Source organism: Syzygium oleosum, unplaced genomic scaffold (assembly GCF_021117445.2).
Source record: "Syzygium oleosum isolate NSW1041296 unplaced genomic scaffold, Sole_v2.1 Sole_v2.19, whole genome shotgun sequence".
Lineage (NCBI taxonomy): Eukaryota > Viridiplantae > Streptophyta > Magnoliopsida > Myrtales > Myrtaceae > Syzygium > Syzygium oleosum.
In genome coordinates this window covers 1,401,274-1,416,296 of record NW_026607503.1, presented here as the reverse complement: position 1 = coordinate 1,416,296, position 15,023 = coordinate 1,401,274, and the positions used below count along the sequence as shown (strand labels likewise).

At 44.5% G+C, this 15,023-nt stretch overlaps 1 protein-coding gene and 2 long non-coding RNA genes across 4 annotated transcripts; all 3 read left to right on the top strand.

Annotated features, from left to right (window-relative positions):
* The first annotated feature begins 910 nt into the window (after positions 1–910).
* LOC115670441 (uncharacterized) lies at positions 911–4,162 on the top strand. 2 transcript variants are annotated; one of them, XM_030591720.2, is made up of 3 exons: positions 911–1,057; positions 1,485–3,164; positions 3,824–4,162. In XM_030591720.2, exons 2-3 carry the CDS (start codon positions 1,615–1,617, stop codon positions 4,110–4,112), a joined length of 1,839 nt encoding a protein of 612 aa, XP_030447580.1. In that variant the 5' UTR covers positions 911–1,057; positions 1,485–1,614; the 3' UTR covers positions 4,113–4,162. The 2 variants fall into 2 exon arrangements, with proteins under 2 accessions (XP_030447580.1, XP_056176000.1); XM_056320025.1 differs by lacking the exon at positions 911–1,057 and having other exon boundaries at positions 1,167–3,164.
* Positions 4,163–5,464: 1,302 nt separating this feature from the next.
* Positions 5,465–5,880, top strand: LOC130140535 (uncharacterized). The gene is made up of 2 exons (XR_008818522.1): positions 5,465–5,668; positions 5,820–5,880. It is a non-coding gene; the product is annotated as an uncharacterized LOC130140535 (long non-coding RNA).
* Positions 5,881–6,039: 159 nt separating this feature from the next.
* On the top strand, positions 6,040–9,591 carry LOC130140503 (uncharacterized). The gene is made up of 2 exons (XR_008818489.1): positions 6,040–6,081; positions 9,537–9,591. It is a non-coding gene; the product is annotated as an uncharacterized LOC130140503 (long non-coding RNA).
* Positions 9,592–15,023: the final 5,432 nt, after the last annotated feature.

Sequence of the window (15,023 nt, the reverse complement as noted above, 5' to 3'; positions counted from 1 at the left end):
TCTCTTCCACAAACCCGCAAGGGCCCCGAACCGAGCACCGTGCTCTCCGATCGTTAAAAAAAAATTTAAAAAAACCTTTCAAACACTCCCGTCGAAAGAAGGAATACACACGAGCCGATGTCTTCCCAACCCGACTCTAATTAAGAACTATAAAAAAAATCTCAATAAATGCATAAGCGATCCGCACGCATGAAAATCGATTACCGGAATCGATATCAACACGCCCGGCCACCGGCGCTAGGTGTAAAAAACTTTCTTTTCACGGGTCATCGATAAATAACGGAAAAATCCATCGATAAAAATCGAAATTGGGATTGGTCAAAAGCCGAACCAAATATCGAAAGCCACACGACGAAAAACGTAAAACCCGCTCGAAAGCGCGTTCTTTTACACGCGGAAGAGCAATTAAGACGGGTCGGTGGGGGGATCACGGTCTTTGGGACGCTCGGATCTCCTTTCCCGGGGGGGGGGCACGAGGTCCGCGGGCACACGTGGCGACCGATCAACGGCCAGATCGGATCCCCCCTCCCCCCCCCCCCCCCCCCGAGACTGGTCCCCGTGAAAGCAGCCGCGTGGCACTGGAAAAAATCCCCGCCCCCCCACGCATCGGGGGCTTCTGACGCGGGGGGGCCCCGCATCTCTGACCGGCCACCCGCTCTCCCTGTAAAAACACCGCACGTCTCGTACGGATCCCGAATGTTGCTTATTTTCGCGTGTATAATTCCAAACCCCGCCGAGCCCAAAAAAAAATCGCCTCCCCCCGAATTTCCACAAATACCCTTGCAACCGGCATTAGCCTGTCGAGGTTTTTTCGTCCCCTCTTTTTAATATATAATATATAAATTTTTTTTTTTTTTGCCCCGGGGTATAATTTTCCCGTTCGCCGTCTTGTATATATGGCTCTTCTGTGCTCCTGCTAGGGAGCGAAGCTACGGCGGCGACTTCCCTCCGCCAGAGATTTCGGCCGGGAAAACTCCTCGCTTCCCCCTTACCTGTTCCCTCGCCTCTTTTCCGAATCCGGGCTTCGCCAGAGAGAGAGAGAGATTCATCGATTCGGGTAATTTGTTGATTAGGGATTTTCCGAGCAAAAAAGTTTTCCCCTTTTTTCGTTTAGTCTTTCCGTGTGCCCGGGAGGAGGGAGCGGGCGGGGGTGCCCTCTTCGGGATCCGAGTTTTCCTGGGGGGAGCTGTTGAATCCGAGCTTCGAGCTTCTTTCGTGGGCACATGCGCATGAGCTTTTCGAGCTGACCGCTCGAAGTTTATTCTCGGGGTTATCTTTTCTCGAGAGAGTGAAGATTTTCCCCTGCTTTTCTTGGGTTGCGCTTTCCGGGAAAAAAGAAAAGAGTTGGGTCGATAGTGTGAGCGAGAGATCGAGACTCTGTTTCGGCGAAAGTTCATTAGCTTTTGTGGTGGTGGTGGTGGCAGCGGCGAACCTGTTTCTCCTCTCTTGCTGACTCGGTTTCGTTGGTGCCTGCGACTTCTCAGGTTTTGCGCGAAGGTGGGAGGAGCAAAAGTCGCGAGCTTTCCGATTGGTGGGAGCTTTTTTTCCCCGGGGAAAGTTTTGGATTTTCACGCTTGGAAAGCTTTCGCCTTTCGCTTTTGCTGCACCGTCATTATGGGGGTGAGAGTGCCGACGGCCTGCTTGCAGTGGTCGCAGCCCATCGTTCCCCAGCCGCCGTCCTCGTCCCAGACTCTGGCCTCCGCGATCTCTTCTCCTTCCTCGCGGCGGCGGCGGGCCCGGAGCGACGCCGGGCCTCTCCTGTGCCGGTACGTGCAGAGCCTGGAACGCTCTGCTCTGTCCGGCGCTCCTCCGTCGTCGACGGCGGCGAAGCTCCACAGGTTCCGATCCTCCGACTACTCGAAGCCCGGAGCTCGTACTGTGAAGCGCGCTTGCAGTGCGAGCCTCGACGACGCTTTCTCCGACGAGGAGTTCTCGAAGAGGATTCAGGAGCTGGCGCTCAGGTTTCAGCTCTCCGACGACGTTGATGGTGGCATGGATAGTATCTCTGCAGATGCAGAGGCGGAGGCGGAGGCGGAGGCAGAGTCGGTCTCTGGCTGTGGGGAGGACGAGGTTTCTTCGAGAATGAACAGTAGCGTCAACTTTGACTCTGAACATATACAACTTCCATTGTCGAATATAGAGCATAAAGAACATCCATGGCAAGACGAGAGAATTAAGCTAGACTCTTCAGATTATGAAGGCGGTGAGGCGATCATCCCTGCGAATATCGAGCGGAGGGCGAATAGCGTCGATCTCCCGCTCTCGCTGAGGATGATCAAGAGGAAGATGCAGTGGAAGGAGGGCTTCAGAGAGGCCGAAGAATCGGCGTATTGCTCTGTGAAGAAGGCCTTCGCCTCGATGGTTTTCATCATCCGAGAGCTCCACAGCTTCGCTCTGCAGATGAGGGAGGTCCTGTTTTACGAGGATTTGCAGGGGATCCTGGCCCGCGTGCAGCGAGAGATGCACGCCTCTTTCGTGTGGCTGTTTCAGCAGGTTTTCTCGCACACGCCGACGTTGATGGTCTACGTGATGATCTTGCTAGCGAATTTCACGGTGTACTCGATGGGGAGCAATGCGGCGATCGCAGTTGCACCGCCGGTTGGGACTTACGCTGCCGCCACAGAGATGGCTTCCGCGGTCGAAGTTCAAGACAATTCGCAGCAGAAGTTCGATTCGTCGACTGTTAAGACATTTTCGATTCCGTCGTCAAGTGGGAAGACGACTTCGGTAGGTGGAAACAATGGCGGGGGCGGGAAGGTTCGCCCCATCGCCAGCGGCATGGATGGCGAGGGACAGTTCCATCGGTCCGACAATTACCCTCCGATACTCCCCGACGGAGCCTCTCAATTATCCTCATTCGGGGCCACGACAGAAGCCGAGTCGGTCTCGGGGCAATCGATCCGGGAAGAGGAGATGCTGCTGTGGAACTCGATGGTCGAGGAGGCCTCGCAAATGCAGGCTCCCTCGAGGGACGAGGCCCTCGACCACGAGGTGACGCAGAAGTTTGTCTCGCCGGTGACGGCGAAAGCCGAACCCGACGACTACCCGGAGTATTTCAGGACGGAGCTGACCTACCAGACCAGCCTATATCAGGATCCTACCAACGCCGTCCTCCTTGTCAATTACGCTCAATTCCTCTACCTCGTCGCCCGCGACTACGACAGGTACTGTTCTTCTACGTGTTCCTGCCCACGTTTCTTCTTTCGGCCATGCACGACATAGAGCATTAGCATGTAATCTCACACTCATCATGCCACAAGGGGTGCAAACTTCACCAAAACTCCGAAATTTGATGAGCGGTCAACCGCAAATTCAGATTTTTCTTATTAAATAAATTTCTTTATTCTCTGTCCTCAGAGATCTTTTCCGGGGGGTCGGTCGGCGTTTAAAATTCAATGTTCCTCGAGAAATTCGTGCGGGTTCGATCCGAACTTGTCATCCTGTTCAAGGTGCCTGCTTGTTCTTGGTAGGTTGATAGGGAAGTGTGTGGTGGGAGTTTGCCATTCTAGGGAAAGAAAGATCGATTTGACTCGTCCTCATGCGATGGCCCAAAAGAAATTTATGAAAATACAAATATAAAAAAAGGAAGGAAAACATCGGCCTTGTAGGAAAAAGTCTCCATAACTTTAGCTCGACATGACGGAGAAAGGTGCTCGACTGTAGCTGTAGGTGTTGACCACCACTTGTTTTTCGTACGTTTGTTTTGGAGAAGCTAATGTTTGGCGGAATGTTCGTGGCGCATATCAGCCTATGGAACACTATGTAACGTGATTTGGCTTAAGCCCTTTGACGCCTTATCTTTTTGCTATGTTGGGTCGAACAGAGCCGAGGAGTACTTCAAGAAGGCGGTGGCGGCGGAGGAGCCGGCGGACGCGGAGGCGTGCAGCAAGTACGCGGGCTTCCTGTGGATGGCCAGGAACGACCTGTGGGCGGCGGAGGAGATGTACCTGGAGGCGATCTCGGCGGACCCGAGCAACTCGTTCTACGCCGCGAACTACGCCCACTTCCTGTGGAACACCGGGGGCGAGGATACGTGCTTCCCTCTCTCCGCTCCGGAGGAGGGGGAGGAGGATCGAGCCTGCATCGACGGTAGTGACCCCCATGAAGCATGACCATCATCAAAGTTTTTGACAAAACATCAAAATAAAAAATAAAAAAGAGCCATGCTGTTTTTCTTTTTCGGACCCTTTACTCAGAAATTCATTTTGTAGCAAGAACTATATACAGAAAAAAAAAAAACAAGAGAGAGGAAAAAAAGGACAGCTCCTTATTATTTTTTTTTGTGGCTTTTTGTTTGATCACGTGACCGGAGCATGCGAAGCCGCCGGGAGTGGCGAGCATATGGGCCGGTACGGTGTCCCGCGCAGCGCGCCTTGGGCCGGGGCTATGGCCGATGCACATTGCATGGTGGTGGATGGACGGTTTTGCTTCAGCTCTAATTTTTTTCTCCTTTTTTCTTTTTCCTTTTTTCTGTTTTGCCCGGTCGACACAACCCACGTGGCTTGGTGTAATTATAAATCTTTTGTTGATATGAAAGATCCTTTGAATAAGGCAATGAAATGGAAAGGAGAGGAATCTACTTTTCTTTGCGCACCGGATTGAAAGGAACGATCACCTAATTTTGAATTTTGTGGTTCGAGTCGGGTCGGGGCTCTTGATTGATGCGGATCATATTACATGTCTTTAGAAATGCGTTGGCATGCGCATACCAAGCAACTGTAGATACAATTAACACACATTTAAGCGAGACTTCACATTGAAAAGATCAATTTGCTCCTCTTGCCAATCTTCTTTAGCATTTTCGGTTAAAATCTGGTTTCGAGTGGGTCAATTTAAGATTTTAGAGATTGGTAGTTCCGGAAAGAAAGTGACGTTTCCTTTAATAAAGGCATAAGGATAATGGATGTGAAAGTGCGAAATGGTCTTCAGAGGTAACACTTAGATACGTACTCGGCGTTTTCAAAAGTAAAGGCACGTGAGCGGTCATTGAGCGAAATGCTAGGCAAGCTTATAATATCTTCCCCGAAAGCAAGAAAAAAAAACCAGGGGGCACGTGTTCATGTTCGCCGGATTGGATGCGTAATTGATTTAACGGAAGAAAGAACAGCCCTTGTGCTACAACACATGGGGATGTAAATGTAAATGTAAATGTAAATGTAATTGTAATGGTCCTCAATCCCAGGTTTTGTTTTTTTGGTCTGAAATATCAACTCTTCATTAATATCTTGTAAAAAAGAACCCACTAGCGGGGTCTCATAACAGAGCAGATCTCTAAGGGCCTGCGGAGAGCAGGTCAACCAGTTTTCGGTGAGTGCTTTTTTCCTGTAGATCTTTACTGCCTAGTCAGCCACACCATTCGTGACCCTGTTACAATGGACTAGCTTTAAATTAGAGAAAATAGAAATCAGCCCACGGGCTTCGCTGATAAGTGCGCGTTCTTCCCACGGCAGCTGTACTGAAGACTTCATACTTCTCACTAAACTAAGACAGTCTGACTCCAAAGTCAGTCTTTCGCCCGCACGTGGAGAGAGAAATTTCGGAGTTTCCACCATGGCTAGGGTTTCTGCTTGCTCGGCGGAGGAGACGAGGACGTTCTTTGCGAAGCCATTGATCAAAATCCCGGATGAGTTGCGGCACACACAAGCAATTGATCCTTCAAATGATCCAGGTTGGTGCGCTACATCAATATTTACTATTATTTCTCCCCTTTATGGAGGAATCCAGCTATCCTCCTCCTCCTTGTTTGCAGCTACTAATTTTCTGTGCAAGTTGCTCCATTTACTAAAGTTTCTGAGTATTTGTTACCCTGATTCGACCAGAGACTTCGGATCCGAAAGGAACCTTCTAAAGACGAGGCTATTTCTTGCTTTCTAGATTTTCTAGAGTACAGCCGAGACTAGTTCAAATTCTGGTGAGTTCTTTCTGCTGGGTATGTAATTTATCAGCCAATCTTTGATTCTGGAAGTTTGATATTCAGAGATCTGGATATTTAGTACAGGATCATCCCACACTACCTTTGTCCACTTGGAAAGAAGGAATAAATGCTCCGGGGTTTTGACATGCGCTCGGCAAATTGGGCAGGTAGGATCAGGTCTAATCTTCCTTCTGTATAAATTTTCCTTTGTTGGGAGAGCATTTTGACATACATTCCAAATAAAATTTCTGATTTTGTGGGGAGTTTCCATGCTCCAAATTATGTTCCAGAGTTTGTTTGAAGTTTGGTGAGAATAGGAGGCCTGATCTGTATTTGCTTTGCTGTCGTTTTTGCAAATAGTGTTGTAGCCACTCTTTACGGTGTACTCTCTTTCTCTCTTTCCAGTCCAGACCAGCTTGTCTACGTTCATCTGCGGTCTGATTTGGACTGTGAGGATCTCACTCACTATCTGTTCGTCAAACAATCTTCTCAAGATTGGTTCCTTCCACGTGGTTTCCTCCTGGTTTATCAATTCAGCAACCTTTGTTGGATCTCCAACATTAGCTGGTCCCCCTATAATTCCCCTTTTGAGCCACTTATCTTCCCTTATGTTAATGTTTTTCCCATTTCCTACTGACCACATGACCGAGTCTTCAATTGCTGTTCTCCCCATTAATATGCTTTGCCATCCCCAAGAGGGTCTGGATCCCTTCTTTGCCATCCAGAAACTCTTATTCGGGGTAGTATGTTCCTTTTAAAATCTGACTACACAGAGTTGTAGGGTTTTGTGCTAATTGCCAAACATGTTTCCCAAGCATGGCCTTGTTAAAGGATATTAAATCCCTAAAACCAAGGCCTCCCCTGTCTTTTCTTTGCTTTAGCAGTTCCCACTTCCTCCAGTATATTCCTTTTTTAGAGGTTTGATTCTTCCACCAAAATGCTGCTATTTTTTGCTCAATTGCCTAATACACTGAAACTGGGATCTTGAAAATGGACATCGCACATTGAGGTAATGCTTGGACTACTGTTTTTATGAGAATTTCTTTGCCTGCTTTAGACATTGTGTTCTCTTTCCACCCTTCCAGCTTCATGTTTACCCTCGCCAAGATCCAAACAAACATTTGCTTTTTGGATGCTTCCCAATCACAGGGAATACCTAAGTATTTTCCCATCTTATCAATCTCTGGGACTCTTAGTTCTCTTGCCATGTTCCTTCTTAATTCACTAGGGCAGTCCTTACTAAAATATATACCTGACTTGTTCAAATTAACTGCTTGCCCTAAAGTAAAGCAATACTGGTGAAGGATTGTAGCCAAGTTCTGACATTCTTGTAACTTTCCATCTAGAAAAAAGATTGAATCATCTGCAAAGAGTAGGTGAGATAGTACCGGGCAATGTCTATTTAATTTTATCCCTTTTATGGTGCCATCTTGCACAGATTTCTTCATCAACATTGATAGGAAGTTAGTAACCAATATGAATAAGTATGGAGATAGAGGGTCCCCTTGCCTTATTCCTCTTGTAGGTTGGAAGTAAGGCAAGGGTTCCCCATTCAACTAGACACTCAATGAGATTGTCGTAACACATTGCATGATCAAATTCACCCATCTTTCATTGAACCCCATTCTAATCATACATGCCTCTAGAAAGTCCCATTCAATCCAATCATATGCTTTTTGCATTTCTAACTTTAACACCGCCTGAAATTTTTGTTTTCTTTTTCAAACCCTTAGTTGGTGCAAAACTTCCTGGACAACTAGGATATTATCTTGGATTTGCCGTCCTCCTACAAAGGCACTCTGTTCAATTTCTATCAAATCTAGAAGCCATGGTTTTAGCCTATTAGCTAGCACCTTTGAAATGATCTTGTATGCGAAATTACACAAGCTTATTGGTCTAAACTCTTCCAGCTTCTTTGGGTTTTCTACTTTTGGCACCAAAGAGATAAGTGTTCTATTCAATTGAGGATTTAGCACTCCAGTTTGGAAAAATTTACTCACCTCTAAAAATACTTCCAGCTTTATGTCTTCCCAATAGTGCTGAAAGAACTGGCCATTCAAGCCATATGGACCGGTGCTTTTGAAGTTCCAAGTTGAAACATTGCTTGCTTTACCTCTTCTAGTGTTACTTCATCTAACAGGCTCATGTTTGTTTCCTCCTTCACACGACAAGAGCAGTTTTCAAGCAGTGGAGTAAAGTCTTGAAGCCCAACTGAGCTGTATAGCTCTCTGAAGAAGTCATATGTCATCGTTTTTATTTGTTCTTGGTCCCGGTTCCAGTGGCCTTCTGAGTCCTTGAGCATTGAAATTTTGTTTCGCTATCTCCTCTATATGGTAGTGGCGTGAAAAATCGTACTGTTTCGATCCCCACACTTGAGCCAATTAATCCTCGAACGCATTGCCCAATACATCTCCTCCTAACTCCATAGCGTTTCAATTTCTTCTGTCAACTTTTCTAGTTGTTCTTTTCCCTTTTCAGCATTTCGACTGTTTGTCAGGCACTTAATTTCTTCCATTAATTGCTTTATTCTTTCCTGTCCATTTGAAAATTTCTTCTTACTCTAGCCCTGCAATGCAACAGTAACCTTTTTCAGCCTGACCAAGAGACCCGCATTTTTCCTTGTGGGAGAAGTCCAGGCCTTATTGATTACTCTTTTACATCTCTCATCCTCTAGCCAAAATGCTTCGAAGCTGAAATTCTTCTTCCTCCTCTTTTGGGCTTGAAAAATGGACAATATGATCGGGCTATGGTCAGAACCAATAGCCGGTAATGCATATACTTCTGCCTTAGGGAATTCTAGCCTCCAATTGAAGTTGTTTACTGCTATATCAAGTCTTTCCTTCACAAGCTCTTCTCCTTCACGATTATTTGACCAGGTAAATGCGTAACTCTTACTTTCAAGGTCCATTAGTACGCATCTATACAGAAACTCCCTAAATGCATGAAGTCTATAACGCTCGGCCAATCTTTTCCCTACCTTTTCCCAATGATACATGATTTCGTTGAAGTCCCCCATGCAAACCCAAGGCAGCTGATTCATCTCGCTGATTCTATGTATTTCATCCTACACCCTGAGTTTTGCTTGGTAGTTTGTTGGTGCATGTACAAATGTCACTCTCATTTTAGTTTTATAATTCTCCTCTTCACATACAATGTCTATCGATTCAGCTGAAGCATATAAAACCGAAAGAGCAGCAGAAACATTCCACATGATTGCTAAGCCTCCCCTTATCCCAGTTGGGTTGACAACAAAGCACTCATCCAATTTCAACCGCCTCCTTAATCTGTAAATCTTCTCTTCTTGACTTTTTGTTTCCATAAGAAATAGTACCTCGGGCCTTTCTTGAGCCACTAAGGCTCTCAAAGCTTGGACTGTCAGAGGTGTGCTCAACCCCTGACAGTTCCAACTTAAAATCTTCATTTTGACCCCGATGGCTTATTAGGGCTAGCCAACAGCCCATTTTTTCTGAGCCTTCCAATACCTGGATTGGCGTTTCAAGAAGTTGGTCTTCATCTACTAGTAGCATATTGTTCCCTTGAGAGTTGTAGGGACTGAACTTTTTGATCTTCTTACTCACAGGAGTTTTCTGTCCACTTTGTTTCTTCTTGTTGGAACTAGTAGGTACAATTGTTAAATCAAGTTCCCTGGGGAGAGCCTGGTCTCCAGCCAATATATCGGAAAATTTCAACAAATGCTCACTCTCAATGGCTGAGTTACATGTTTCAGTAAGTTCACTCTTTCTTTTGTCCTTGTTATTGTGCTGAAGTTGCTTGATGGGGCTAGATTTGTCCTTCTCATAAAGTACTATTTGTCCGGAGTGGGTAAGTGTCTTCGGGATTCTTTCCTCTTCCATAGGTTCAATTGAGTCTTTGCCATGAAATAACTTCCGGAATGGACTTTTACTGCTTACCTCAGCCTTCAGCCATGAGTCGAATAATCTCTCCTCATCAATGTTAAAATCCTCGTCTCTAAATGGCACCTCCTCACAATCATAAGCATAATGACCTATTTTCCCACAAGAGAAGCAAAAATACGGGAGCCTCTCATATTTAAAGTCTAGCTAGATTTTCTTACCTCCATTATTAGCAAGCATTATAGACTGCAGTGGTAAATTCAAATCCAAAATCACTCTCGCCCTTCCATAGGACACCATACCTTTAGTCTCTACTTTAGCTTCATGCACCTGCCCTATATTTCCAGCTGCACCACGAACTAGTTCCTCAGAAATCCACTCAAAAGGATCCCCAGAATATGTACCTAGAAATCACAAGAGTCAAAATTATAGCACAAGGTGGTGGTATTTGGTTCCCAATGCTTCAAAATCAAGAGATTAGTCATGAAGGACCATAGACCTTGGTCCATCACTTTTTTATTCGCAGCTTCAGAATCAAAAGTAATGGCAAAAATACCTTGCTCTAATGGTGTGAAATCAACATTCTCCACACGCCATTGTCTCCTCATTGTGCTTTGGAAGGCTTGAAAAATGATTTTAGGGTTTTTGAGAAGTTGCCCTATCAGAGTTAAACGACCATCCTTTGCTTTCGCTGATGCAAGAATTTCTTCCACATTTTTAGTGACTTTATCTGACCACATTCTTCGTAATCTTTTGCAGAGAAGGGCCAGTCTCTGGTCTGAATCTTCATACGGCTCCATGGTGGTGATGCAAAGTCCAAACTACTGGAGTTCCCAGCACAGGATCAAGCAAAATTTGCTTACCCTTCACAGTGGGTTCCCAGCTGCAGAGAAGGACTCAAGTGTTAGACGAAGGCATTTCAAGCTATTTGTGTGCAGTAGATCGAAAGGGGAGAAAGGATTTTGGGTGGAGCTTTAGTGTTTACAGAAGTGGATTTCTATAAACGATTAATGATTTGTGATGACTGAGACAGAAAAAACTGCATTTTTGCTTTCAGGGATGAAATGAGGCAGTTAGGGTTTTACAGAAACGAAGCTACCCCATTAGGTAGAGGGAAGCTCTTCCGAGAGAAGAAAGAGGATTACCTTGTCCCCCTCGAGATTACATCCAAGGTGTCTCAATCCCAAGGTTGGCCAAGCAGCAAAATGACGGCCAAACCACGTCAAGTATAGCCCTTGTGCTACTTCATTTCATTTCTTTATAAAACTTTTTATACAAAGTATTTTATTGCGATTTATTCTTATCATTTTGAAAATTATTAATTACTTTAGAATTTGCTGGGGGTTTACAGAATTATACTCGTCGTACTTTCATTATGAAAAAAGAAGTTTTTGCTCTTTGTGGTTATTGTGCTCGAGCGGATGTGTTTCGGGAGTTTAGTAAGTGTTTTACCAATTTCACATTTCGTCAATATGTAGCCCGAAATTAAAGGTCCGCGATTTCTCCAAAATTTATATATAGCGTGCACTTTGTATATTTCTATTTTTTTCATCATGATCGATTTTCATTTATCGAAATGTGATTGTAGCAATCGTATCTGCGGACCAATGAGCTATACCGGAGCTCGTTAATCAAGGCCCAACTTAATTAACGTATCTATATTTTCTCAAAGCCTTTTTTTTTTAATTGTGAAGGAAGTGATGTTTACTTCATCAATATAACAGGTAATTTCATTCACCCGTTTCCCGTTATATCTCTATTTTGTCAGGAAGCAAATACCTTCTCCGTCTCGCACCCACGTTTGACTGTGCGGGTGCATCAAAATTCTCTCACACAAACAAAAGTGCATTGTTTCGACGAAAAAAAAAAAAACAAAAGTATATTGTTGCCCGTGTTATTTGAGTGGGGGAAAAAAGCATCGTTATAACTTCTTTTCTGTTGAGAAAATATCCTAAATTTATCGTATAGAGGTCGATTCAATCTTTAACTTTTCAATTCGGTCAATTTTATTTTTTTTGTCGAAATGCGAATTTATTCGATGAAAAGTGCTCAAACACACGTGCTCACTAAGGGAGCATTCAGACAAGGTAGAGCTAACCAATTACTAAGGCAGAGAATTTAATCTTTGGGTCTTCGCTACCCAGTCCGCAACAAAATTAGCCTCATGTTTGCGGTGGGCTAGCTTCAAGTGTGCAAATGAGCTCATGGACCACTGGGCCTTAGATATTAGAGATTGTACTACTTCCCACGGAGCTTCGATAGATTTGGAAAGAGATAATGACACAAACCATCCTTAAACTTAGGTCCAATGTGTAGTGCCTGAATTTTAGCCTAATGTTCAATGTGATCCCTGAACTTTTAATTTGTTTACTGTTGTCTCTGAACTTTTGGTACATGTTCAATGTAGTCCCTGAACTATATGAAAATGTTCAATATAGCCCCTGAACTTGAATTAATGGAAGGACTACATTGAACATTTTCAAATAGTTTAGGGACTAAACTAAATATGTATCAAAAGTTCAAGGATGTCATTGAAAAATTAAAAGTTTAAGGACCACATTGCATATTGAGCTAAAGTTTAAGAATTATTTGTGTTATTTTTCCATTTGGAATAGCTTCTACCAACAACTCAGAACAGCCTGACACCACTTCAAGTACTTCACTTCTCCTATTTTCCACGAGAGAGAGAGAGAGAGAGAGAGAGCTCATAGGGTTTCGACATGGAAGGTGGAGTGCAATTACAGAATTGGCGAACCCATCAATGATCATCCCCGGCGAGTCGCGGATCACGCAGGCTATAGCTCCGGTGTTTGTTCTATCCCCAAACGACCCATCGATATTCATTTTTAAGATTCGGCCTCTCGGTGGAATCCAATGTCAAGGTAATTCTCCGATCTCCGATTGAAGCTTCATCTTTTTTCCCATTCCATCTCTAAAAATCACTAAGGTCGCTGGGTTTGGGATTTGTTGCCGAAATACAAAATTGTTCCTCACCTTCCAAATTGACAAGAGAACGCAAGCCACCGTGTCGAGGGAAGGTGGGTCTACATAGTGGGTACTGTAAGCTTGTAACCAATCTTCGATTCTTGCTAACCCTGACCTTGAAATTATGACTTGTAGCGTAGGAGCAGTCCAAATAGAAGCGGTCCAAGAACAGAGCAAGAAGAGGTGCTCCACTGTTTCCGCATCTTGATTACAAAAAGGGCAAGTGGGTGAAGCTATTATATTTCTCCCGAATAGGTTATCTCTGGTAAGGATTGCATTTTGGCATAAGCTCCATTGGAAAATTTTGATTCTTGGGGGCATATTCAGACGCCAAATACGTTTCCAAAGCTTGTGGGGTGGCTGGTATGATGTTGAGGCCTGTGCTGTGGAATCTTGTTTTACCTCTTTTCTCTCCAATGTATAGGCGCTCTTCACGGTAAGCTGACCCGATTTAGTTCCTGTCCGTACAAGTTTATCCTGCGAAATTTGAGTCTTCAGGGGAATTGTTAGTATTTCAATAACTATTTGCTCGTCAAAGAGTTTGTATAGGGTCTGTTCATCCCATTTATCTTCCTCGTTCAAAATCAAATCATCCACTTTTGTTGGTTCTTCATACCCTGCTGGTCAGTAGGCAAAGCATTTTGTTGGGAAGGGATACAATCTGACATTCTGTTATGTGGTCAGTAGGCACTGGTAATAAAAACAAAATTCATGAGGACAGATGGCTTAAATGTGTAATTTAGTCAATTTAGTCTTAAACTTTTGACGATTCTCCAATATAGTCTATCCGGCTAATTTTGGCTGGAAATCACTGACCCGGCGACCGCTGCCCGCCCTCATCGGACTAAGTTATTATAGGCCCACCAGCTTCCGTATGGTTCTTCCCTAAACCATACACCTACTGGAAGGGGTCTCGCTTTACTACCATATTGTGACATCCCTGGATTAACTCACTTGATGTATTGTCCGCTTTGGCCAATCCCATCTTAAGCCTCACGGTTTTGTCTTTTGGTGTATAGATAGACATTTTTCTAAGAGGTCACCCAATCTGATAGTACTCTAGGCCACGCATGCTTAACTTTGGAGTTTCAAAGCAAAGTTTGCCTTTAGGTCAAAAGGCACCTTCGTGAGTTAAAACCAGTTTTTTCGACAAAAAAGAAGTTAATTCCAGTTTTCCAAATTATATCCCTGACATGCTCTCCCCCTATTCGGTGTACAAATCGGTTCATTCTTGCCCCCTTTGCTATCTTGAAAGCTTGCTAGGAGCCGCTTCTTATCCAAGTTCTCTAACCCAGTGACCATTTCCCGCCCTCGTTGGACCAGGTCGTTGCAAGCATAGTTGAGGTAAAATGTGAAAATCCGTATAAAATTTCTCACCCTCCGGTGGAGGTGTTGGCGCACGCATTCATTGGTGGGTTCATGTCTCACTATAGTTGGAACTCCATTTTAGAGAGCTTGTGGCACGGAGTGCCAATCCTGATGTGGCCCATATACGCAGAGCAGTAGTTGAACGCCTTCACGATGGTGAAGGAACTGTGATTAGTGGTGGAGTTGTGGCTGGACTACTGGGAGAACGGCGTTGGCGGCCATCTGGTGCCAACGGAGGAGATAGAGAGGGCCGTCGGATGCTTGATGGGTGGTGGCGCGGCAATGATAAAGAAGAAGGTGAAGGAAATGAGGGAGGTGGCTAGGAACGCCGTGAAGGAAGACGGGTCCTCGTATGATTCTATTGGAAGGTTGATTCAAGACTTCATCAAGAACATTGAATAAAAAGCTCAAGAAAAAGTAGCATTTGCCTTCAATTGTAACCATCACGTATATGTCACTTTGATCTTGCTCTGTCCTTGATTGTTTCTCACCAGCAACATGTCTTGCTCATTTGCTTAACGAAAATGCTTACTAATTTGTCAAGTTTTTTAAATTACCATAGTCAGCAAGTCACTGTATTTGCTTTGCTCTGTAACCATGTCGATGAACTTGCATTTAGCTGTTTCTTTGTTAAATTCCTTCCGAGGGGACGGATGACTTATGATGCATTGAAATAAATCCGAGAAAAGAACTAGTAAGATGTTATTTATCTCCTGAAGCAGGCTCTTCTGTAGTTGAAGAGAAAGGCGTTTATTTGGCTTAAGAATATAGAGATAGCAAATTCTTTGCCTCTCACATACATGAAGCAGTAGACTTGCATTTTGCGTTTACATTCAGGCACTGCGAAGAAACTAAAAAGGAATTGGAAATGCAACAAGAGAAGTTAAATCCTCGTCCTAATC